This window comes from Balaenoptera borealis (assembly GCF_965194805.1).
Source record: "Balaenoptera borealis genome assembly, chromosome: 16".
In the NCBI taxonomy this organism is placed as follows: domain Eukaryota; kingdom Metazoa; phylum Chordata; class Mammalia; order Artiodactyla; family Balaenopteridae; genus Balaenoptera; species Balaenoptera borealis.
In genome coordinates, this window is record NC_138872.1 from 26,125,303 (window position 1) to 26,150,338 (window position 25,036).

General features: G+C 47.9%; 1 protein-coding gene across 2 annotated transcripts; it reads right to left on the minus strand.

Moving 5' to 3' along the window:
- Window positions 1-16,908: 16,908 nt before the first annotated feature.
- On the minus strand, window positions 16,909-22,934 carry BPIFA1 (BPI fold containing family A member 1). Of its 2 annotated transcripts, none has more exons than XM_082362839.1 (9): window positions 22,826-22,934; window positions 22,462-22,636; window positions 22,113-22,272; window positions 20,179-20,286; window positions 19,712-19,861; window positions 18,775-18,859; window positions 18,097-18,160; window positions 17,665-17,734; window positions 16,909-17,108 (listed from the first exon to the last, which is right to left on the minus strand). In XM_082362839.1, exons 2-8 carry the CDS (start codon window positions 22,619-22,621, stop codon window positions 17,670-17,672), a joined length of 792 nt encoding a protein of 263 aa, XP_082218965.1. In that variant the 5' UTR covers window positions 22,622-22,636; window positions 22,826-22,934; the 3' UTR covers window positions 16,909-17,108; window positions 17,665-17,669. The 2 variants fall into 2 exon arrangements, with proteins under 2 accessions (XP_082218965.1, XP_082218964.1); XM_082362838.1 differs by having other exon boundaries at window positions 18,775-18,898.
- Between the last annotated feature and the right edge of the window lie 2,102 nt (window positions 22,935-25,036).

Sequence of the window (25,036 nt, forward strand, 5' to 3'; positions counted from 1 at the left end):
AAAGGAGATGTATAGTGGCCAATAGCTTCTGTTATGTATATGTTAATACCACACTGGGAGTTAAAACCGACAGGTAAAAGTAAACAATTTTTGGCTACAAGTCTCCCCAGGGTGTGAGGTCCAGACTGGGTTTCAGTCTTACTCTTCTGAATTCCTCAGGGAATGAGATTTATTTTGTCTATTAAAATTCCTGTTGTCACTCCTCCAGCTACTTCTAGCTGGGTCTGTTACACCAAAATGGAGGACCAAGGGATTGAGATTTTAATCATACAAGACTCAGATCCAGGACTTTGAACTCAGAAATATTCCCAATTCAGTGTCTATTCCCCAAATTGAGGCAGGACTATGCCTGTTTTAGCAGGAAGTGGCCAGAGCTGTCGTTGCCCAGTTCCCTGAATTGAAACTGAGCAGGACTCTCTGGGGCTCTGGAATACAAATCCTTTCTGTGTCCCCTGTTTCTTGTTTGTAGGATTAGGCTTTATTCAACCTCCTTGACTTTCCCTGAGTTCCAAAGGGCAGATTCAAACAGTTGCTAATCAGAGAAGGGACGGGGGTGCAGAAATAGGGGAGGAGCAGTCAAATGGTAGTGCAACCTTGGGGCAGGGTCCTGGTTCCTCCTCAAGGAGTATGCATAACAATATCTTTGAGTTCTTCTGCAGAACTGGGGCCCCCACCCAGGTGGAGGATGGTAATTTCAGGCTGAGTGTAAGATTCCTGGAGCACCACCCTGTTACCTCACCACCAACCAATCAGAAGAAGGTCACACACCCTGCAGCCCTCACCCCAAATTTTGCCTTCCTTTTCTGGGCCTGACGATGACCATATAAGCCTCCTATTTGGCCCCTGTCTGTTTCAACTGCTTACAAGGTTCATCTCTGACAGGGTCTGACAGTTTCAGGCTAAATTGTTGTTACTACGAGGGTGAATGCTGGTTCTGGACACAGAATACCTCGATTTAGATCAGGTGGAGAGAAACTTCTACTCTACTAGGCAGGAATATGCCCACTCTCAGCAGGAAGTAGTTACAGAAGAAAGAGACCTCTGCCCCAATTCCCAAGAAGTATCTTGAGTATGAAGTCTCTCAGGGGGGAGTTGTTAAGGGGAACCACTGATCGAAACCTCCTGCCCTGGCCAGGCACCATAGTAACCACTTGCATGAGTTATCTTACAACAGGAGGTCCTGGTAAGGAAAGCAGAACTAACAAGTAACCACCAACCAGAATAATTCGGGGAAGGTCAAAAGGAGAGAGGAGATGCCAGTCCATATGTCCTACCAACCTCCCAGAATCCTTCTCACTGGAATCCGTCTTGGCTGAGTGATGTGCGTGCCACCAGGAAGGGCCCTGAGTCAGAGTGATTGGCCAGAAAAAACCTGGAAACTAAGCCCATTACCATAAAACCTGAGACTGTGAGCCACATGGCAGAGAAGTTCTCCTGGGTTCCCTTGCCCTGCTGTTCTCTGCCCAGGCACCCCTTCCCAATAAAGTCTCTTGCTTTGTCAGCACGTGTCTCCTCAGACAATTTATTTCTGAGTGTTAGACAAGAACCCACTCTCAGGCCCTGGAAGGGGTCCCCCTTCCTACAACAAAAACAGTAGTGCTGCTGGGAAGATGAGCTGAGAGGCTCAAAGAAAAGTGCTGACTTAGGGCAGAGCCTGGAACCCAGTAAGGGAGCGCTTAGTATTGGGATTTCTATTAAGATTGTTGCAGTTGTTATTACTGATATTGTATGGCTATAACTGGATAAAGGAGAAACAGTGGTTTTACGAGTTGGGGGATGTTAGGCGAACCGTCCTTTAGGAGTTCTGCCTGCCCTTAGAAATGGGGTCTGGCTGTGGCAGGCAGGTGGGGTGGAAAATTGGGGGGATCCCCTGGGAGGTGGAGGTCCCTGGATTAGGCTCCTAGGAGCTTCTGAGACCACAGATGGGGAGTCTCAGTTTGGGGGACTCAGAGTTTCAGCCTTATATCCCCTCAGATGGCCATCCTCAGAGACAGACTCTTAGGGGCAGCCCCTATCCCATTCTCTCTTGGTCACGAGCGTGAGGAAAGCCTCTCCAGCAGCCCAGGGCAGGGCTAGGAAGATGTCTACACCTGGCTGCATGTGGGGGCTTGTGCAGTTTTAGATCTGTGCTCAATATTTCTCCCCTTCTCCCTCATTCTATTTAGTAACTCAGGACTGTGGGACAGACAGACCCAGTCAGCCAGCAGGCCAGTGGGTCAGTCAGCTAACTGTATTATACACCGCCTGAGTGTGGACACAGTTCTGGGTGCTTTGGGCATAGCAGGGAGCAAACAGATTGCCCCCTGCCCTTCTGGGTCTTACATTCTCCTGAGGAGACAGAGAGCGAGCCAGAGATGGACAAAGAAATATAAAAACACAGTGCTCAATTGTCTCAGTCGTGAGGACAGAGACCAAAATACAGGACAAATATGGGATGCTGGAACTGTACCATCAGAGCATCATGAGGGTTTAAGTGGTTTTAGCCCTCTGGGAACTGGATACCCTCCGTCAACACCCCACCCCCACCCCCGCAAACACACACACACACACCCCTTGTGTAAATCTCCCTCGTTCGACTTTCACATTTCCCAAGTTTGACTTCGGAACACAATCCTGGGAGCTAATTATGTAAGAAAGGAGAGGTTGCCTGAAGTACAGGATAGGAACAGCCCTACAATCTCTGAGGGCTCACTACCCGCCAGACTGAGCCTCCAGCCTGCAAGTTCGCTGCTATTCTCCCCCTTCCCTCATTGTACACATGAGGGAATGAGGTACACGAAGGTGGGGAGACTGGCTCCAGGTCACACAGCTACCAGGACAAGATGTCAGGATTTGAACTCTGGTCCATCTGACTCCAAAGCTTGTGCTCTTAATCTTTCAGCCATCATCGCACAAACACCTGTTGTTTTTGTACTGCCTTCCCCTACCTGCCACGTCTGCATTTACATTTTGCAATATCTGCTAGCTCCTAAGATTACTGTTTACTCAACACACATTTTGGTAAATGGATCATGTTTGAAACATAAATACATTTGATTTTCTACTTCTAACAGGAAATTGTATAACACTACCAAATGAAAGAGCAACATCGCTTCCCAGAAATAGGAGGTGACAAGAGGATTATAGGGATGAAGATAATGGCTATAATTAAGCTTATCGTGTTCTTATGCACCCTTGTTGGTATTAACCCATTTAACCCCACGCCGATGCCTGGAGCTGGGCACTGTTTTTGCCTCCTTTTGCAGATGAGGTCTAGGTGAGTCCCCTTCAGAGAGGTGACGTACTTTTTCTAAAGTCACGGTGAAAACAAACAACACATTGTGAAGCTCTGGTTGGGGATGTCGCCTGTTCAAGGCACCCGGGGGAGAACTGGCAGTGGTTGGAAAGGGGTTGCAGACGTACCCAAATTCCTCTGAGGACTGAGAGAAAGTAGGAGGGGAATCACTTTCTCACTCCCAGCGATGGTGTGCGAGGCAGCTCTGCTTCTGGAAAATGCTGCACCAAACCATCTATCATGCACCCAGAAAGGCTTGGAGCTCTTGCTGAGTGTGTGCGAGCCGGATCACAAATCTCTTACCGTGTGGGCGGCTGTGTCCACTGGCACCAGCGGAGGCTCCGAAACCCAAACCGAGGAAGCTCTCAAACCTCTTTGCACCTTTTCTGGACTGGAGACCTCCCTGGACTGTGAATGTCTTGCTCTGTGCTTATCTCGACTTCCTGGAGGCTAGGAGGGGAGCACAGGGACCCATCTGGCACCTCCCACGAAGTCACCCCACAGAGGTTCCCGTGCTCACTTAGTCACCCCGTCCTCCAGGAGAGGAGAAAGAGGTAACCTGTGGACAAACCAGGAGACCCACCTGGAGGTGGGCGCATCGCAGGAACTCTTTTCAATGTTCTCCTTTGTGCTGGGAAGGGACGTTCAAGATGCCCTCCCACCCCCATCTCTGCACTTTCAGGGTCTGCTGCTCCTGAGAGAGGCCATTCCAGGCTTTCACAGGGGGCCTGACTTCCGGCTGTTTCCACTCATTTCTCCCCTCCCCCCCGGCCCCCAGAGTCTCCCCTCCCCCCTCGCCTCCGGAGTCTCCCCCATACGGTGTCTTTGGCCTCCTTCCTCTCCACCCCCACTGCTAGCCTCACCTCAGGCCTCATCATTTCTTCCCTGGGGCAATTGAAGCAGCCTCCTCACTGGCCTTCTTGAGTCTTGTCTGGCCCCCTCGCATTTCCTCTCTGCAATGTAGCCAGAAACCTCATATTTTCTTAAGAAAGTTTTCAAACACAGAGCAGTTAGTTTTACAGATAACACTACATTTTACCACCTAAATTCTGCCCATCCATCATATGTGTTTGATGCATTTCAAACTAAGTTGCAGACGTCAGTACCCTTCCCACTAAGTCCTCAGCACACGTGTGGTGACCTAGAGTTCAACTCTTGCTTGCAGTTGGGCTTCTGGCTTGGAGGAGGCCAAGGTGCATCCGTCTCTTGTCAGCTGGCGTCTGGGTTCTTCCAACACCAGCTGCCTCCTCCATGACACCCAAGTTCAACCCAACGAGATCAAAGCCATGTGCCCATGAGAAAGTGGGTGCCACGTCTGCCCTGGCTCCCAAGATCGGCTCCCTGGGTCTCTCTCCAAAAAAAGGTTGGTGATGACCTTTGCAAGGCAACTGGGGACCGGAAGGGTCTGAGGATGACAGCGGAACTGGCCATTCAGAACACACAGGCCTGAACATCACGGCCCTCAAGGAACCATGCAGAGACAGAAAGAAGCAGAAAAACATTAAGCACCATGGGAATATCACTTTTGATAAGACTGTCAACATTGTCTGACAGATGTGGCACTGGTTTTTAGCCAGAGAACTCTCTAGAACCATTAAAGTGATCCTGGGGGCTGCCCAGTCTGTGGGCTGCAATGGAAAAACTTTCAATATACAATGAAAAGCACAAATCTTAAATGTCCATTTGCTGAGATTTGACAAATACATACACCTGTGTAACCCAAATCCCTCAAAAAGTTCCCTTATGCCCCTTTCCAGCCAATTCCTAGCCCTGTGCCCCCATGGGGGGTGGTTTCTGATTTTTTTTCCACCATAAATTGGTTTTGTCTGCTCTTGGTCTTCATGTAAATGGAACATGCAATATGTACCCTGCTGCATCTGGCTTCTTTCACTCAGCATGCAATGATTTTATTTACTTATTCATTTATGTGCGTATTGTCTGCTCCCCTCCCCCCACCACTGGAGGGGGAGCTCATGAAAACTGCAACTTGGTCCTGTCCACTGTGTTGCCCCAGCACATCGCCACACTTCGTGGCACACAGTAGGGGCTCAGTCAGTGCTGGCTGAAAGTGGAACAATGGATGACAGTGCCAGCACTCTTAAAAAAAGGTTAAGAAAATCAGGTATAAAAATGACACATAGATACCCTTAAAGATTTGTGCATTTCATTCTATATAAATTTTACCTTAAAGTTAAAAAACATAAACAACTACTGAACATTAGTTAATGAAAGGTATCTTGCAGTGTTTAAAGATAAAATGAACTGCTCTCTGCAATGTATTTTGAAATGCATAAAAAAATAAGGTGGATGGATGGAAGGATGGATAGATCGGCAGATATGTGATAGGGTAAGCATAGCAAACTGTTCATTATAGAACCTCAGTGTAGGTATATGGGTGCTTACTATGTAATTATTTCAAATTTCCTGTATGTGTGAATATGTTTATAGTAAAATGTTGGGGGAAGTCATACACGTATAGGATAAAAATTTCACAAGTACAAAAGGATATTGAGTGACACACAGATGTACAACTTCCTCATCCCAGCCCACTCTACTCCCTGGAGTTTTAATCACTGTAGACACTTCCTGTCTGTCCTTCCAGAAAGCACTTATCCTTTACAACAGTCATAGAAGGATCAGACTGCATTGTATTTTGCACCTTGTTCCTCCATCCTTCATTAACGTGTCTTGGAGATTTTTCTCACATCAGCACATATAATTTTAGTGTTACATTTCACAGGCTGTATCGTACCATAACTTCCCCCCTTGTCTCCAATAATGAACATCTTGTGCACATGAATTCATGCCCTTCTCAGTGCCGGATGGTACCTCGAGCTATTCCTCCTACAGCTCTGATCATCTGCTATGAAAGGGAGCAGAAAAGCACACCTCAGCATTGTTCCACTTTCAGGCACAGGGACTGGCCTTGTCCCTGCTCATATTAGTCCATCATCTGTGGCGGTTGTCCCCCATGGAGGTGGGATGGCTCCTGTCAGCTGAAAGCAGTTCTCTAGAGAAGGGGGAGCTGTGAGGCTTAGTGCCCAGTTATGGGGGTCTGGGCGGGGCAGTGCCAGCGTCTGTAGTCCACCGCTTACACTGCTTGGGTCAACTTGCTTTTCATATTAAGTTCACCCTATACAGGCTCAGCTGCTCTGGAATGCTGGGTGATCATTGTTATGGACTGAATTGTGTCCCCCAAAATTCATATGTTGAAGCTCTAACCCCCAATACCTCAGAATATGGCTGTATTTGGAGACAGGGCCTTCAAAAAGGTGATCAAGTTAAAGAGGCAATTAGGATGGGCCTTAATCCAACTGGCTGGTATCCTTAAAAGAAGAGGAGATTGTACCAGGAACGAGGGTGCGTGGAGGGGCCACCATATGAAGAGGCAGCAAGAGGGCAGCCCCCTGCGAGCCAAGGAGAGAGCCTCAAAGAAAACCAGTCCTGCCGGCATGTTGATCTTGGACGTCCAGCCTCCAGAACTGTGAAAAAATAAATATCTGTTGTTTAAGCCACCCAGTCTATAGTATTTTGTTATGGCTGCCCTAGCAAACTGATGCAGTCATAATTCATGGGAAATTTCCAAAACTAACTAGAGTCCCTGGTGTTGCAGTCGATCATGAGGCCTTAACCGATACTCAGAATACTGTCCATTTCAGTTTCACTAATCCTCAGCCCTTCTGCTGGTCCAAGAGGCTGGTTGATCACCTGAATGGATGGTACCATATTAGGCATTCAGTGGTAGTCCCTGTTGGTGGCAGGTCATACATACTTTCAGTGACAGTTACTAAATCTGCTTTGGCATACCCAATCTCCAAATCTTATTTCTTGGGACTTCCCTGGTGGTCCAGTGGTAAAGAATCTGCCTTCAAATGCGGGGGACGCGGGTTCGATCCCTGGTCGGGGAACTAAGATCCCACATGCCGCGGGGCAACTAAGCCTGTGCACCACAACTACTGAGCTTGCGCAGAGAGCCTGCGAGCTGCAAACTACAGAGCCTGTGCGCTCTGGAGCCCATGTGCCACAACTAGAGAAAGAAAACCCGCAGGCCACATTGAAGTGCTTGTGCCACAATGAAAGATCCCGCATGCCTCAACGAAGATCCTGCATGCCGCAACTAAGACCGGATGCAGCCAAAAAAAATAAAAATAACAATAAAGAAAATAAATAAATATTTTAAAAATTTGTATTTCTTCCAGGCTCCTGCTTAAACTATTAAGCCATTTGCCTCAGCCCACGAGACTATAAATATCTGGCCATTTCTTTCTTTTCTCAAAGTGGATGACCAGGTGTGCTGCCTGAAGCTTTGCCTGCTGGGAGGGTTCCCTCTCATTCCCGTCTTTCAGTGTCAACCCTGAACAGCATCCGTTTTCAGCTAACACCAACCCCTTCATGGACCAAGCTCAGGTTTTTTTCTCCTCCATCAGCTGGTCACATGACCATAGGTGTGACCCAAGGGAGAAGTGTAGGGGAACACTAGTAGGTGACATAGGTGACAAGGGAGGTGGGTGTCTAGGCCACCTATTCATGCAGCTTACTTATGCTGGAGCTTGAGCCAAGCTAGATGTACTATTTCTACCTGATGATGGATGGCTCTTGGTCCTGCCTGACCTTACAACTTGGTGGATAACAGTGCCTAGTGCATGATGGGAAGTTCTGGCCTCATGGTCACTTGATGGCCCAGTAACAGGTCAGGAGCTGTTTTTTCTAGCGGTGTACAGTTCTCTGCTGAAGATGGTATGACTTTGCTTCAGAACTCTAGGGGTCTTCTCTGTAACTCCCTTATTGGGGTTTGTCAAACACTCTACATGGCATCATAGATACTTCTAGTACCATGGGGTCTGCCTGATCATGTGGCTCAAGCAACAGTGTTGCTTGAACTGCTGCCTGGAGCTGCTGCAGAGCCCTTGATTGCTCTGGGCTCCACTCAAAACTAGCACAGAGTAGATGCTCAATAAATTTTCCCCTCTCTGGGGGAATGCAGTACAGGGCAGGAGTTATAAATACAAATGCCAGTAGGGTAAAGTTGCCAGAAAAAAATATAGGAAGCCCAGTTAAATTTGGATTTCAGATAAAAGATGAATAACTTTAGTTTAAGTTTGTTTCACGCAATATTTGGGACATACTTACACAAAAAATATTCACTGTTTATCTGAAATTCAACCTCAGCTAGGTGTCCTGTATTTTTATTGGTAGATCAGGCAACCCTACTTTTGGAGCCAAGCATTTAACAGCATAAGACAATTTGGTAGGATGGAGGTGTGGGAATAGGTGACTGCATTTACAATCAGTCCACAATTGGAGAATAATCAACACTTGGAGTAATTTAAAGTATAAAGGAAAAACAATGTGCCAGATTTGGCTGGAGGATGGTGAGTTTGCAGCCTCTGGCAAAGAGCTTGGGCTCTAGAGTTTGACTTCTGGGATTTGAATCCTGAATCCGCTGTTCACAGGCTGTATGACCTTGAGTCTTAGAGTCCTTATCTCTGTGAGGATTGAATAAGATCCTGCATTTAAAGAGTTTAGCAAGGTGTTAGGCCCACCATTACTGCCAAATAAATATTAATCTTCAAGATGACTGCTGGTTGCCATGCAGCAGCTCTCTCTAGTGGTCACAAGGCTATGCGAGAGTGCTGGTGCAAGGCTAGGGCCCTGGAGGTTTACGTGGCTTCAGGGTATCCAGCGGCCAGGCTGGCTAGGCATCAGAGGATGGGTCCCCCATTAGAGGACAGGCCCCCAGGGTCCCCAGATTCCAATCATTCACATATCACCTCCACGATTTCTGCCCCAAACCAGCCACCATTACTTTGACTTACTTAATATTCTCCTTTCAATTGTCTCCCTATTTTTAAAGAAAATCTATTGTAATAGGAAACTTCACAATTTTCAGTTAAAAGCCCCAGCATCAACTTTCAGAAATAGAAGATAACCACAAAGTAGATACAAGCGAAAAAGAAAAATGTTAAGTTTTATGGGATAATGTGGTGAGAACAATTGGAGGATCTCTCTCTCTCAAGAGGGATTGCAGCAGCATCACGCAAAGTAGTAAAGACAGACCAGCTCCCAACTGAGACTTTCTTCTTCCTGTGGTCAGAGGAAGGGAAAAAGAATAAAAAAGAGAACAAAAATGTTTCTCCTTTGGGATTTCATGCTCTGTCTCAAGTCATCTCACATACCAGGGGAAGTACCATCACTGCTGGCAAAGACACTGACAATGGGCAGAAATGTTGAAACTGTGCCCTTTATCTCCACTTCAATCAGAGTATTTCTACTTTTGTCTGATTTGAATGTGGTGGGAAGGAAAAACTGCTATTAAACAAACAGTTGCAACAGCAATAATATAAAATCCAAACACTGGATTGTAACCACTTCCACCTTCTAGGGAGGCTAAAGATTTTATCTAAGGAGGAAAGGCTTGTTTGCTTGGGAAAATATGCTTCTGAGCCTTTGGTCATTGAGGGCAATGTCCATGGGAATATCTGGAATGGAGACGGGGATAGTGGTTTTAAAACACAACCAAATTCTTTGATGCTCCCTTCAAGAGACAGGACTAATTCTTCTCCCCTTGGGTGTGGAGTGGATTTAGTGACTCACTTCTAATGAAGAGAATATGGCAGAAAGTGATGATGTGTGACTTTTAAGACAAGGTGATAAAAGGTCCTGCAGCTTCCCTCTTTCCTTCTCTTGGATCACTTGCTTTGGGGGAGGCCAGCTGCCATGTTGAGAGGACATTCAAGCAGCCCAATGGAGAAGTCTGGGTGGCAAGGAACTGAGGCCTCCAGCCAAAAGCCATGTGCGTGAATCATCTTGGAAATAGATTCTCCAGCCCTGGTCAAGCCTTCGGAAGATGCAGCCCTGGAAAACATTTTAACTGAAACCACATGGGAGACCCTGAACCAGAATCACCCAGCTCTTTCTATATTTCTGACCTACAGAAACTGTGATAGAATAAATGTTTATGGTTTTGAGCCACAAAGTTTTGGGATAACTTGTTACACAGCAGTAGATAACTAATATAAGGGGAGAAGTATTTAGCTGCAGCATAAATAAAATGGTGCCCTTCCAGGGCAGAGAGTTTTCTTCTGAAACAAGGACTCAAATGCTGAAAGTCTCCCATTTCACAGCTTAGAAGACTGAGTCCCAAAAAGGAGGATGCCATGCAGTGAGTTCTGCTCTGCTGCATCACAGTTAATGCTCAAGAGGGCTGTGGGATTGTGACTGGTCTTGGTTACTTTGCATTAAGGGTCACATGCAAGTAGGGGCAGGGTCTGGACCAGCACTCAGTCTCTGGCTCTGCTCCACTGCCTTATCAAGTGCTTGGGCTCTCAACATCATCCACCGGAGGAGCAGGAACTCTCCCCAGCATCCCTGCATCTTTGAACTTGGAGCCTTGGAGGTGGGGAGACACAGAAGCAGGTTCCAGTTTGTCTTTGATCTTCCCCCACTCCACATCCATCTTCCCTTCCTGTCTGCCTGCGCTGCTGACTTCAGGCTCCAGCATCAGATGCAAAGACAACAACTTAACAGAGCCCATTCAACTTGCTCCTACAGTTCCATGAGTTGCAGGGATAAGGGAGCCCTACAATAAATCCCTTATTATACACACCACTCCTAGTGGTTCTATGATGATCAAACCCTGACTGACCTTGATGCTGATTCTCTCTTGTGTGTCCAATTCCTAGATCCTGGTTGCTCTTCCCTGGAACCAATGATTCCTTCTAGAAAGATTTTGAAGCTAACTCAGGGCAGCAACATTTCTTAAGCACTTACTACGTGCCAGGTCTTGTACACATTATTTTGTGTTCACAATAATGCTGAATGTAGTACTATTATGCCTCCCCCCCTTTTTTTTCAATGATAAAATGAGGCTCAAATAATTTGCTTGAAATGCTATTCCAGGAAATAGTTGGCATGAATGATAATAATAGCTTGTTTCTTGAGCCTGACTCTTGTGTTTTATATGTATCACCTGACTTAATCCCCACAAAACCCCTCTCAGACAGGTTCTGTGATTATCCCCCCTTTTCAGATGAGGAGACTGGGGCTCAGGGGAAGAGAATGGCTAGCCAGTGGAATGTGAAAGAAGTGAAGCATGTCGCTTTTTGGCCCAGCTTTTAATGATGTCCTGCCCATCTGCCAGCCCTCATTACCCTGTCTTGGTGACAGAAGAGGTTGTGCATTCCAGACAGTATCACTCCAAAATGGTGTGTGGAGTGAACGTGGGAGTGAAAAATCAAACTTTATAGTGTTACTCCACTGAGGTTTCAGGGCTCCTTTGTTACTGTAGCACAGCCTTGCTCTGTCCTAACTAATACCATAAAATTGAGATTCCAATTTTTAAAAAGTGAGCAAATTCTGAGACGTTACCATTGAGTGTAATTAGTAAAAGAATGAAATGGAGAGTTGGGGATAGAAAAGAGAATACAAGCAGGTGGCAGAGAAACTGCTGAAGTTTTATGATGAAGATTTGGGAGAGAAGAAAAAGTCTGAGAGACAGTAGACCCAGGCCCTTGTGAGTTAGGCGGTGGGGGAGGACGGGGAGAGATAAAACAAGTCAAGTTGTTGAAGTTGGAAATTAATGATCAAACAGAGACATGATGCATGGTGCAAGGGCAAGAACTCAAGCACATTCCCTCCTTTCCACTGGCTGACATTTGAGGCTGACATTGTGGCCCTGAATGGCTGGTCCTTGTGGATGACCCGCCTTCCCCCTTTCCTCCTGAGAACACCTCTGCTAGGCAGGACCCTGGGCTGGATGGAGCTTCTGCCCCCTTGTGGTCCAGAGTGTTCATGGTTGTGGTGAGACCTGCAGTCTTCATTCCCCTGGCGCATCAACTCCAGTTCATTGAAAATCTTTGATATTTGCCATACGTGTCCTATGGAGTCTTTAGCAGCCTCTGGAGAATTACAAGAGGAAATGCCACTGGACAAGGCAGGCTCACAGAGCCTGGGACGAAGGGCGAGGACTGTGAGTGAATTTATCCAGAGACAAGATAGAGCCTACTAGAGCCAGACACCTCCACACTTACAGGTGTGCGTCCTTGGGCAAGTGACCCCATCTCTCTGTGTCTCAGGCTTTGCATCTGTGAAATGGGGCAGTAACAATGCAAGCCTTGAGGGTTACTGGGAGGATTGATTAATTAATTTAATTAACCTACAAAGAATGCTTAGAGCAGAGGCTGTCCCACAGTCAGGCTCGATCGGTCTGCTCTTGTCATTCTTCCTGCCTCTCTTTTCAATGCCTGCGGGGGCTGTGGGCTGGTGCTGGGGGGCAGAGTGGGGTGTGGGATGGGGAATGAGTCACAGCTCCTCTGATGTTCTTCCTGTGGGCCTGGCTGCCTAGCTCCTGCCCCAGCCCCACCTCACCCAGCTGGGTGACTTTAGGGAATTTACTCAACCTCTCTGTGCCTCTGCAAAGGGAGGCCAATAATAACGGTACCTAGCTCAGAGGGCTGTGTGGAGGATTAAATAAGCGATTACAAGCAAAGCTGCAATCACAGGAGAGGCTATGAACCAGAGCTTCCCCCTGAGCCATCCTGAATTTCTGACCCACAGAAACCAGGGAACACCACGAAATGAGTATTGTTGTTCAAGCTCCTCAATTTTGGGGTGAAATGTTATACAGCAACAGTAACTAGAACATGAACATGAGAGGACCCCTCTGACTATTTTGTGACTCAGAGCAGGGGCAAGGCTGAATGTGTGCCACTGTCCATCCCAAGTGAATGCAAACTGCTTCTGGACTCGTTATCTGACGAGTATCGAAAAGAACACATTTTCCAGATAAATAGCTACATACCAAGTACCAGAGGCTGCATTCAACTGTTCTAATAAAGATAGTACATCTATGAGAGTGCCTGGTTAAATTTCTGGTAGTCCACCATCATGTGTCATAAGCCATTTGGTTTTGCAGATTGGAGAGCTGAAATAGATGGGGTAAGTATACTCCACACTGTCCTTCCTATGGAATGAAATGAACCCCCGGGACATAGTGAATGAAGTGGCTCTCTGAGAATTCTGAAACATAAATGGTGGATTGGGGAAGGAAGTCATAACTTAAAGAATGAATGATCCGTAGTTGAGTTTCCTGGGTTTTTATCCCACTTATATCTTTCAGGCTGGACCCAAAGACAGTCTGAATCATGGAACTATGTACGGGTGTGAACAGAAAGAGCTCCAAGAGAAGTCCTCTCTTTCTGATCCAAGGACTAGGAAGAGGGACCCTTATGAGAGAAAGACAGTGGAGGAAATCCCTTGTTTAAAAACACAGCCCACAGGAGGTAGTTTGGAAACTGAACTTAACTGGGTTAGATTCTAATTGGGTCAATTGCATGCTAAAACAAACACCCCCCCCCCCAATATTCTCCATAGGATTTAAATAAGACCCAGAGTCTCATAACATAGTATTAAAAAGTATGCAGCCCAAAATTATTTGAAATACAATTAACTAGGAAAGTCTGACAAATTCTCAAGTGAACAGACAACTCAGAGACATCAACTCTGAGACGATCCAGACACTGAAATTAACAAACAATGGCATTAAAGCAGATATTATAAACATGTTCCAAGAATTAAGGACTAACACTTTTGAAACGAATGGAAAGAGAAAGGTCTCAAAAGAGAGATGGAAGCTACAAAAAAGAACTAAATGGAAATCTTAGAGTGTAAAAATAAAAGTAACTGAAATAAAAAATTCAGCGGATAGGTTCAGCAACACAGTGGAGATGAAAGAGGAAATAGTCAATTAACTTGAAGGCAAATCAATAGAAGTTATCCAATCTGAATAAGAGGAAGAAAAAAGGTTGAAAGAAATGAAGAGAGCCTCAGTGACCAGAGAGACTCTAACAAAAAAGCTTCATTCATGTCATCAGAGTCCTAGAATGAAAGGAGAAAAGGAGTGGTTGCAGAAAATAAATTTGAAGAAATAATGGTTAACAACTTCCAAAGAAGTCTCACTTTCAGGATGGCAGTATGGGGGACTCTGGGGGCCCATCCTCTAGCTAAACGGAACTAACTGGTGAAAACTATGGCAAACTCAGACTTCTAACTTCAGCTCTCACGTGTACAGAGCTTGGAAGTTGTCACTCCCATCCTCACAACAAGAAAAGGGCTCAATGAACTGAAAATCAATGCTTAGATCCATCAGAGAATTGAGGGCATAGGGCAAACTGCCATCCTGAAATCTGGAGAGAGAGATAAACACATAGAATTATAGTCAAGATCATCTTACCTGAAGCAGAGGCTGCTGGAGCCCGTGACTGGCAGGAACATTTAAAAGGTCGTTATGACAAGTTCCTGAAGACTTGAATGTGGACTAGCTTGAGAGTTAAAGACTCCTGGGGACCCAGTCTTAAGGCCTGTGTACTATTTTGACAAATGTCCTTGGGGAAAAGATGATTCATACTGACTGGCTGAACGCTGAGTCAGGTCAAGTAAAGACAGCCTTGAGAACGGGGTCCTCCAGGGAACTAACAGACCGGTCAAACAATGACACTTCTCCGGGAATGAGGCTTTGAAGTTGTTCTAATCAATCCCCTTCTGCCGGCCTTCTGTGGCTGCCAGGCTACTGGTTTTCACCAAGATTATGGGCTTTTGGTTTTCAAGTCTACTGTGGAGCTGGAAAGTGGGAGATGTGTAAGCTAAAATGTCACAAAGCTTGCTGTTCTGACCAAGATTCAGCCATTTTTTATTGAATAAACACCCCCCCAACCCCGGCCCTGGATTGCTGCAAGCCTTTGGTTAATTTCCAGAGTTCTGAAAAAATTGTTTCGGACAATTTTCGCCGTTTTTCTGTTTGCTTTTATGTAGGAGAGAATTTTTGGAGGTCTTTAATCTGCCATTGCCACTGACATCCTTCTGAAGAGCTTTTAAAATGTGAAAATGTCCTATTATAAGTCATAAATGTGTTCTGATTAACCAGGTCACTTGTATCCAGGGGAATCTTAGACTGGTTAATTAGGAATTGGAATTGTTAGGGGAGGGAAGGACCCATCAGTGGGCTATAGGAAGAGGTCCAGGGAGCAGTAGGAAGAAAATAGTATCCAGAGATGGACAGTGGGTGTGTGTCCAGGCAGGAATGCAGTTTGGTGCCATGGTCAGAGGGCAGCAGGACCAGTGCTATAGTCCCAGGTGTGTGTATGTGCCCGTCTTTATCCACCTTGATCCTTGGGGCCTCAGCCCTGGGGGACTCTCAGTCCTGACCTAATGCTTGCCCAGAGAGGACATGAAGGTAGTTAATGCCTGGGTTCTCTCCAAGTCAGGTCCTGATTGCTGGTTTCCAGTCTGGAAGGTCCTTTCTGTATTTCAGGTCTTTCACAGTCATAACAATCATTCAGCTGCTTACAGAGTTTAACTACTCATCCTGAGCTCAAAGATCTTCTACTTCTGTGAGTGTGGAAGATGTTTCCCCTCGTAAACCCTCACCAGAAGACGCGCTGGTTTCCTACAATAAGTCTTCTTGCAGTTCTGAACCCCAGGACTGTCCTCCCCTGACACCATGTTGGTTGGTGGCAATAGCAAGTGGGGATAGTGGTGGGTCCGGACACGATGGCAGGTGTTTGGCAGGAGTTGAGAACCACCAGCCTGAATCTGTTCATTCTCACAAGGTCAGTGGGGTCTCTCAATGTCTAAGATGTTTCCGTCCTTGATTTGCCTTTTTGTTACTCTGTGACCTTGTGCAAGTCATTCACATACAACTCAAGGCCTCAGCTGTGGAGTGAAAGGGTGGGGCTGATCCTCTAAGGACCTCAAACAGTGAAAGCATATTTATTTTTTATTTGAGGGGACAACGTCCCCCAGCCTTGGTAGCCCTTCTTCTTCCTTCTTGCAACCAATTTTTCATAAATCTTACCTGTGTTCACAGTCTCAACTTCCTTACATCCCATTCTCTTCTCAGTTCCTTAAAATCAGGTTTCTTCCTCTAAAAATATGACTCTCACCCAGAGCATCAATAATCTTTTCATATGCAACTCCCATGACCCTTCTCTGTGCTTATCTTTCCCAAGCCTTTCAGCAATGAACATTTTGGACCAGTTTGTCCTTCCTCCTACACTTCCTCCTTGTCATCTTCATCATCCTCTTGCTGAGAGAGCAGAGAAGAGGCCAGTATGACTGGATGCAAGTAGGCAAAAGAGAGATGGTAGAGGACGTGTATCTATCAGCCTCCTGGACGTCTCCCTCGTGGTCCCCCAGGCACTTTCACGTAGCAGGGCCACAGCTAAAGGCATAATATTCCTGCTGAGATCAACTCGTCCCCCCATATTTCCAGTTACCTTTGGGATTCCCCACCTGAGACACGGACGGGAGCCTCACCTGCTCCCTCACCTCCACCCTTCCAGGTCCGCCTCCTGGACATCCCTCTAATCTGCCATTTTCACTTCTTGCGTGGTATCTTGTGTATCATCACTTTTGCCTGGAATGTTACATCTACCCAACACTCTGTCCACCCATCCTAAGAACCCCAGAGCAGTCCCTCTGAAATCCACACCCATCTGAACATCTTCCCGTCCTGCCTAAGACCATTAAGATTTCCAATGTAAGGTCCAAACTCTGTTCTACAGCTCCAACCACTCAGGCCAGGGCACTTTCCCACCTATGAGCCCTCCAGTGATGGTGAAGAATGAGAAGGCACCTGGTGCAGAGAAAGGACAGTTTTATTTGGTGATGAACATGGAATGTGACACATGCCTGGTGGGAAAGAAGGGGGAGCAGTTTCCTTGGAGAGAAGGCTGCTCTGGTTTCCAAACATGGCCGTGTCATGGTCCAGGACACGGGCCAGCCTTCTGTGAGCCCTCGGGTGCTGCGCAGGGGGTGGATCGAGCAGCAGGAAATGGTTCTGTTGGGAGAAGACCCCAGCCGGAATGGAGCCTCGAAGTCCCTGAGTCTTGCTGGTATTGGCCCATCATCAAACCCGCCCTCCAGAGGGTGGGGAGGAGGCTGAGACCCTGAGGCTGGGGTGACCTTGTCTCAGCCACCAGGGGAGCCCAGGCCCGGGGTCAGGGAGCTCCTTGTGCATGTGCTTGAGTGTGTGTCTGTGTGTCCATTTGTGCGTGGCGCGTTTGCATGTGTGTGTACATGTGTGCGTGTGCTGACATGAGAGCGTGTGCCTCTGTGTGTCTGTCTGAGTGACCATGTGTGTGTCCGGGCATTTGTGTGTGTGTGTGTGCACGTATCCACGACCATGTGTGTTTCTCTTGGTAGCTGTGTTGCGGTGCCGCCTGTGTCTCTCCACCTCTGTCAGCATTTCTGTGGACGTCTCTGTGCATCTTGGTGTATGTCTATGTGGCTGTTTGTCTCTCTCTTTGGATGTCACTGTCCCAAGCCCCCTGCTGCCCCCACTAGGAGAAGAAAAGCCAGCTCCCAAATCCTGCAGAGTGGGTTGCAATACTCACTCAGCTCAGCAGAGGCCAGGTCCCTTCCTGGAAGGCTTAGACCTTGATTCCAGCCCGTAGATCGGTGAGTCTGGAAAATGAAGAAACAATAACCACAGACCAGAGTGAAGGAGCCCAGGGACTTTCACAGTCCCCTGGAGGCCTGGGACTAGGGAATGGGAACTCTGAGATCCAACCATGCTCAGGCAGGGCTTGGAGGGGACCGTACCGCCTCCACCAACCAGCCCAGCTGTTCTCAGTGTCAGGGCTGATGGGGGGAGATAGAGTCTATGCCTCAACATGATCTGGATAATTCAAGGCAAAGAAGAAATCTGAAGTGGGGAGAGTTGAGGCTGGAGGGACCTAGCTGTCCCACGTGTGCAGGGACAGAGGTCCCTGGGGGAAATCCCTGCTCCTGCAGTGGGGAGAGAGGGCTTGGAAGCAGGTACTTACTGACAGTGGAGTTTACTAGAGTGGTGTCCAAGTGACCGAGAGCCTCACTGAGCAGAGGGCACACCTGACCCAGGGGCAGAGAGGAGAGTTAGGCAAAGTGGCACCTTAGGGAGACCCTGGCAGCAACAGCATCCCCAGTATGCATTCTCTGGGGAGATTTTCTATCATTTTTCTGTATCTGAGAGTGTCTGATTCGAAGCAGTCCCACAGATGAATGTTCACACATCCACAGTGGGTAGAAGGAGAAACTGAAGGCATGGGTGAGGTGCCCAATCATGCAGTGAACTGTTCACTCTGTGATCTGGCATCTGCTTCTGAATAGTGTGGACTACTCTGGGAGGGGTGAGTTTCTGGTTATAGGAGGCACCGAAGCATAGGCTGGGTGGGTCTGGTCTGCAGCCATAGTGGGAGTGGCCTGGGAACTTCTTGGGGCAGGAGCCCATCTGTTTCAGCTGTAGTGTGGACACACACAGGGCCTGGCCCAGAGCAGAAACCAATCAATACATTTTGAAGGATGAAAAGAAGAAACATGGACACATGGATCAATGGACAGATAGACTGATGGATGGAATTTACTTATCAAACTGAGAGGCTCAGAAAAGCTCACCCCAGGGGCTTCTTTTAGCCTGAGAAGCTCTAAGAGCCAAAGATCAGGAGCCCCGACTTGTACTCACTTACCTTGCCCTGCACCAGCCCAGGAAGGACATTATTCAAGATCCCAGTGATGCTGTCAATCAGGCTTTCACTGGGGAGGGCGCCCAATCTGAAAGAGAAAAGCCACGGGCCATGCAGGGGCCTGAGGCTGGAACGGAGAAGCACTGGTATGTGCCCACTGCAGTCTCAGCCCTGAGTCATGGAACCTGGCCTCGTGCATCCACACCCACGTGCATCCACAACAAGGGGCACATCCAAAGGGAGTGATACACTGTACAGCAGCGCACACACTAGGTACGTGTAGAATAAACCCATAGTTCCAGGACACAGTAGGTGTTCAATAAGGCTTTGTAAAATCCATAACTGAATGAACGGTGCTTAGTATGTAGTTGTCATGAGGACTCAATGAGATGATACATGTGATGCACAACACATGTGTCCAGTAAACGTGAGCCATGATAGGGACGACTCCTGTATATTATACCTGCCTACCTCTCCCTCGCAGCAGGAACTGAAATAGTAACCCAGGTAAGCTCCATAGCTATTTTACCCTTTACTGGCACAAAGCATGTCCACATCTATTATTTTAGAGCATCTGTCAATAATGCCAAAGTAGCTCCATATTGCAGTTATCTGAGAAAGCTGAGACTCAAGTTGGGGAAGCACTGTTCAAGTTCACACGGGAAGCCCTCCATCTCTTGCCACACCCCTCAGGTAGATGGGGCTTGAACTCAGATTTCTTGTTGCCTAATCCAGCATAGAATTGGTCAGCCTGGCCTAAGAAGGGATAAGTGACCATTTACCTATTCATCCATCCATCCATCCATCCTTCCACCTATCCATCTTCTCACCCTTCCACCCTCCCACTCATCCATTCTCCCTTTGTTCTATCTTCCCAACCATCCATCCATCATCCCATCCTATTGTTTCTGGACAGGAGTAGCCACCCCTCTGGCCTCACCCATCAAGCAGGGAGATTTGCAGGCTGCCAGAGGAGAAAGTGCAGTTGCAATGGATGAGGTGGAACTTCTCCTGTTCATCTTTCACAGCTAAGAGTTCTGCAGTGATGTTTAGCTTCATAGCCAGCTTCAATGGACTTCCGACCAAGGGCCTGCAGAGAAGACAGTCTGTTGCAGCTGGTCCCACCACATCCCAAGGCAGAGGAGGCTTTTCTCCTTGACAGAAATGCCAGCCATCTTGCCCACAGCTGTACTCATCTCATTTCCCAGTAGGGGAAACCAAGGCTCACAGAGGTTAAATGAGTTTCCCAAGTGACTCAAGGTCACTCAGCATGGGAGCAAATGAGCTGAAGTTGGAGGCTCAGGTCTGTTAGACAGACTCCAACACCTTTTTTCTTTTTGACTACCCAAGGTCATCAGGGTCTCCTCTGGTGAGCCATCCTCCCATTCCCCCTTGGGACCCACTCACACTTTCACATTAAGGACCATGTCCAGAGGGATGGTGACATAGTGACGTTGGCCATCAGGGCTCTGCAGGAGGACAGGTTCCAGCAGCTGCGGATCAGTGATCTTCATACTGCCCAGGGAGCAACATTGGAGGGAGAAACATTAACTCCTCTAGTTCTAAACCTAGAAACCACACCTAACTCCACCTTACCCATCCCAGAGTGGGAGCTACCCATGAGGTGGGATGGAGGAGATAGGAGGGGAGTCTTGCAGCAAAAGCCACATGGGTTTCGAGTCTCACATCAGTTTTTCCCAAACTCTGCCCTGGGTCAGATCCGGACACACACATGGCCCTCTCCTCATCTCAAGTCTATAAGGTATTCCAGGATAGAGACTGTGTCTGGGTTATATTTTCGTCCTGTATGCCAGCTCAGAGCCTTACAGAGAAAGGGCCTACTCTGTATTGGTTGACTTTGTAGACTGATGAGCAGGGGGGTAGATGGATATGTGGGTGGATGCATGGGAGAGTAAGTGGTTAGATGGAGGGAGGATGGACAAACGGATGGATGGATGGGTAAGATGGACAAATGGATGGATGGATGGGTAAGATGGACAAATGGATGGATGGATGGGTAAGATGGACAAATGGATGGATGGATGGGTAAGATGGACAAATGGATGGATGGATGGGTAAGATGGACAAATGGATGGATGGATGGGTAAGATGGACAAATGGATGGATGGATGGGTAAGATGGACAAATGGATGGATGGATGGGTAAGATGGACAAATGGATGGATGGATGGGTAAGATGGACAAATGGATGGATGGATGGGTAAGATGGACAAATGGATGGATGGATGGGTAAGATGGACAAACGGATGGATGGATGGGTAAGATGGACAAATGGATGGATGGATGGGTAAGAGGCTAAGTGGATGATGTCTGGGCAATTGGAGTAAGTCCTTCGCAAACATTTATGGTAGGAATCACTCATCCTGCCAAGTTCTTCAATAGCAGGTCAATCAACAATGTTTATCACGGAGATGGAGAAGCAGGAAGTCCGGGAAAACGGAGAGAGGGTGGAAGTAAGTAAGTCTCTTCTCTGAGCCAGCCACTGAGCCAGGTGATCTACATCTTCTCAGTCCTCCCAACAGTTTTTCTCTGTGGGTACCATAATCTTCGTTTTACGGATGAAGAAACCAAGCCCAGAGAGACTGAGTGCCTTGCCCCAGGTCACCCAGCAAGTACATGGTGAATATAAAAATCAAACTCAAGGCTATCTATCTGTCTTCTAGTCAGGGGCAAGCACCTGGGTGGGTAGGAATCATGGGAAAAGCTTTGACCCAGTCCTATGAAGGATCTAGGCTTTGCCAGCTCACTGGCACCAAGCTTTCTACTATTGCCTCTTGCTTAGAGAGCTCTCAGGTGGCTCCTGGGTTGTTCATCTTGGATTGTTCCACGGACATCACATGATGATGTCATTGAGGAGAGTAGCTTACACTTTCTTGCTTACATCAAAGGCCACAGTTTTCTAAGGGATTTCACAGGTGAGGAGAACAAAATTACTATAATATAGTGGAAAAGACCTTGCCTTTGGACTTGAGTCAATTAGAGTTAGAAGCCTCACTCTGCATCACTCCTGTGGTGTGATCACAGGCACCTTTCTGTGCCTCGGTTTTTCCATCTGTAAACTAGGGATTATTAAATTGACCTCAGAGGACTATGGTGAGGATTATAGATGATGCTGGGGACGCAGGATGCGCTTTAGGACTGGGGGCAATTGCTAGTTCAAGAGGGCTGGTGTTCCCTGCCAGACCACGAGGAAGGTCTCAGCCTGAGTCCTGGCCTCATGTTCAGACCACCCCCCCCTCCTCAGGGCCACTGCCTGGGGCTGTCAGATCTCCAACGGGGGTTCTCTGGTGGGGTCCAAGGCCCTATTTTAGGGCTACTCACTCAACGATGTTGTTCAGGAGAGGAGTCAGTAAGGTCGCTTTCCCAAGCAGGCCCCCCAGCAGGCCTCTGGGAGTGTTCCCTCCAGTCTTCTGGATGTCCAAGAGCGGAAGGTTTTCGAGAATGTCCAATAGATCCCCAGAGAGCAGGCCATTGCTGAGACCTGGAAATGGGTATGGGGTCCTTGGGGGTCAGATCAATTATGGGTCCTCAGTCCTTGCCCTCTTTTATCTCTCTTCCCAACCAACCACACACACACACACACACACACACACACACACACACACACACACACACTAACACAGACATACACACACACCCCTGAAGGAGGTTGTCACAGACTCTCACTTACCACTTGTCAAGCTTCCAGCAAGATCTGTGGGACTCGAGGCCAGGGACGGAATCATAGGCAAGGGCAGTGCCTGGTCCAGGGGCAAGGGCAGGGCTTCCAGCAGGACCGTGGTCTGGGCCAGCAGCCCATAGAAGACAACAAGGCCCCCAGTTTGAAACATCTTCTCATTCAGTATCTGTGGAAAGAATGACAGGTCCCTTGTGGCACGAACACAAGAGAGGAACCCATCCACCGCCTGCCCCTGCCCCTGCACACCAGGGAGTGAATAGCAATAACTAACACGTTTCCTCTGAGCCAGGCTTTGGGCTGAGTCCTCCACACTCAGGCAGTGGAGGGGCGGGGGGATGGAATGGGCAGATCTCACCTGGCTTCTCAGACGTCCCAGCAGATGTCTTGGTCTCCTCTTCCCTGCTGGCTACTACTGAGGAGACAGCCTCTTTTATAGTGTGGGAATCCGGAAACAAGCAGTTGAATGATGGGTTTCTAGATAACTCAGAATTCTGCAATCTGGTGGTGTCTTTCAAAGTAAGACACCAAAGTAATAATTGCTCTCCAAAGTAAATAATTGCCAATCACATTAGTAGGTGGGACAGTTAAGCCGTGTGATTGACAAGTTAAACAGAGGAAAACTTGAGATGGGGATGTTACTCAAGACTTCATGGTTTCACGTGTGGGGCTGAGGCTGGGGACCCACGCTCTGAGGTGGCCTGAAGATCACATTTGGAAACACTGGGAGAGGCAGCTCACGGAGCCCAGGAAGGGACCTCAATCTCATATCCAGGCCTTTTCCATTCCTGGTCCAATTATTCTTCTCCAGTTGGAGGGCTCCTGCTCCCAAAATGTCAAAAAAGAGTCAAACTGTCTCTGATTTCCCTACATCTGGGACACCCCTCAGTTCCAGGGCAGGGGTGTCCTGGCTTCTGAATCCTAATTGCATGACAGTCACATGCTGGGGGCTACACATCCTCACAGAACCCTGGAGGGAGGGGTTGCTGTCCCTCCTTTGCAGAGGAGAAAACTGAGGCCCAGCGGGGACAGGTGCCCAAGGACACAGAGAGGATGGGGCAGAGTCAGTGAGACAGGCTGGGGCCTGGGACCTGGGACTCTTTGCTGCAGTGCTTGTACCTGGACAAATGTCTCCTCAAGCAACAAAATACAAAGAAACTATAAGGGACTAAACATAACCGCGTGCATGGGCAGTTGGGGCAAATTATGGACAACAAGATACAAAAAGACCTAAAACCCATCTGCCACTTCTGAAGAGCCAGGAGCCAAAACAGAGTACTGCGCATGCCCCCTGAACTCAACACCACCAAAGGGGTGGGCAAACTACGTAAGCCACCCCTCTAGCCTGACCCCTGGACACACCCCTACCCTCACCCTGTAGAAGGAACCAGCTCGCCCTGCCTCGGGGGGTGAGCAAGGGAACCTGTTACTAGTTTTCACTCCCCCCTGCGGCAGAAGGGGCCCCCATAAAGCCTTGCCTGAATTTCTTGTCTGGACTCTAGTCAATTTCTATTGATTAAGGAAGGCCAAAAACCCTGGTCAGTGTCATTAGGACTCAACCCACTGGATAATAATAACAATAAAAACAGTGTCAACAGCTAATACTTGTCAAGCTCTTGCTGAATGCCAGGCGCGGCATCGTTTTTCACCTCCAGCCCCTCACAAATCCTCACAACCCTGTGTGGGATGGGAATGAGTACGTCCATTCTACAAGCGGGAAACGGAGGCTTGGAGTGTGAGGTGACACGTCCAGAGTCTCACAGTGGCCATGGGGCCCAGGCATTCACACTCTAGTCCTTTCCCTTAATCACTGGGCTGAGAGATGAGGATGCCTTGGGCACGCTCTGACCGTTTTGCACCTCCATGTCTGTGAATGTCATGCCTCCCACTTTTATAACCTGGAAAATGCTTTCCAGTTTCCCAGGCCTGAGGGACTGTGTGACATCCTGGCCTCTACCCTTACCCTTTCTTCTTCCCTTCCCCAAATGAAGTAATGAGGCATTTGTTACCACCACTTGGGCCTTTGGAGTCTATTTTACAGATGAAAAAATGAGGGACAGGGAGGTCCAAGCCCTAGTCCAGTGAGAGCAGCTCTTGTCTTGCAGAACCAAACACATTATAAGCAAAAGCGGAGAGAGAAGGGCGAAATGCATATTTATGGACTACCTACTATGTGCCAGGTGCTTTCCATACTTGAACTTCATCTTTGTCATGAGTGGTTGTTATTGTTGAACCTCAAATGTCAGATAAGGAGACTAAGGTTCAGAGAAGGTGATTACTTCCCAGGGATACACAGCGAGTGAGTGGAGTCAGAATTCTCCCCTGTGTCTGATGCCCCTGTAATCAGTGAGCCACGCTGCCTTCCCCTCATGTCAGACCTTCACTGGAGCTGCTCCCACTTCCTGTGAGAGTCTGGCCGATGCCTCCAAGGGGCTGGGCCATGGCCTTGAACTCAATCATCCATTCAAGCACTCACCAGACTCTTCCCACAGCTTGTATGTTGTCAGTCATCCTCAAAGGGGTCCCCTTTTTGTTATCTTGGTACAACTCTTGTGGTTTGTGTCAGGTT

Coding starts and splice junctions, on each gene's coding strand:
- BPIFA1 (XM_082362838.1), bottom strand. CDS start 22,621: ATGTTTCAAACTGGGGGCCTTGTTGTCTTCTATGGGCTGCTGGCCCAG. Junction 19,862..20,178: donor ATGGTCCTTAATGTGAAAGT/GTGAGTGGGTCC, acceptor TCTTCTCTGCAG/GCCCTTGGTCGGAAGTCCAT. Junction 18,161..18,774: donor CTGGGCTGGTGCAGGGCAAG/GTAAGTGAGTAC, acceptor CCCCTGGGTCAG/GTGTGCCCTCTGCTCAGTGA.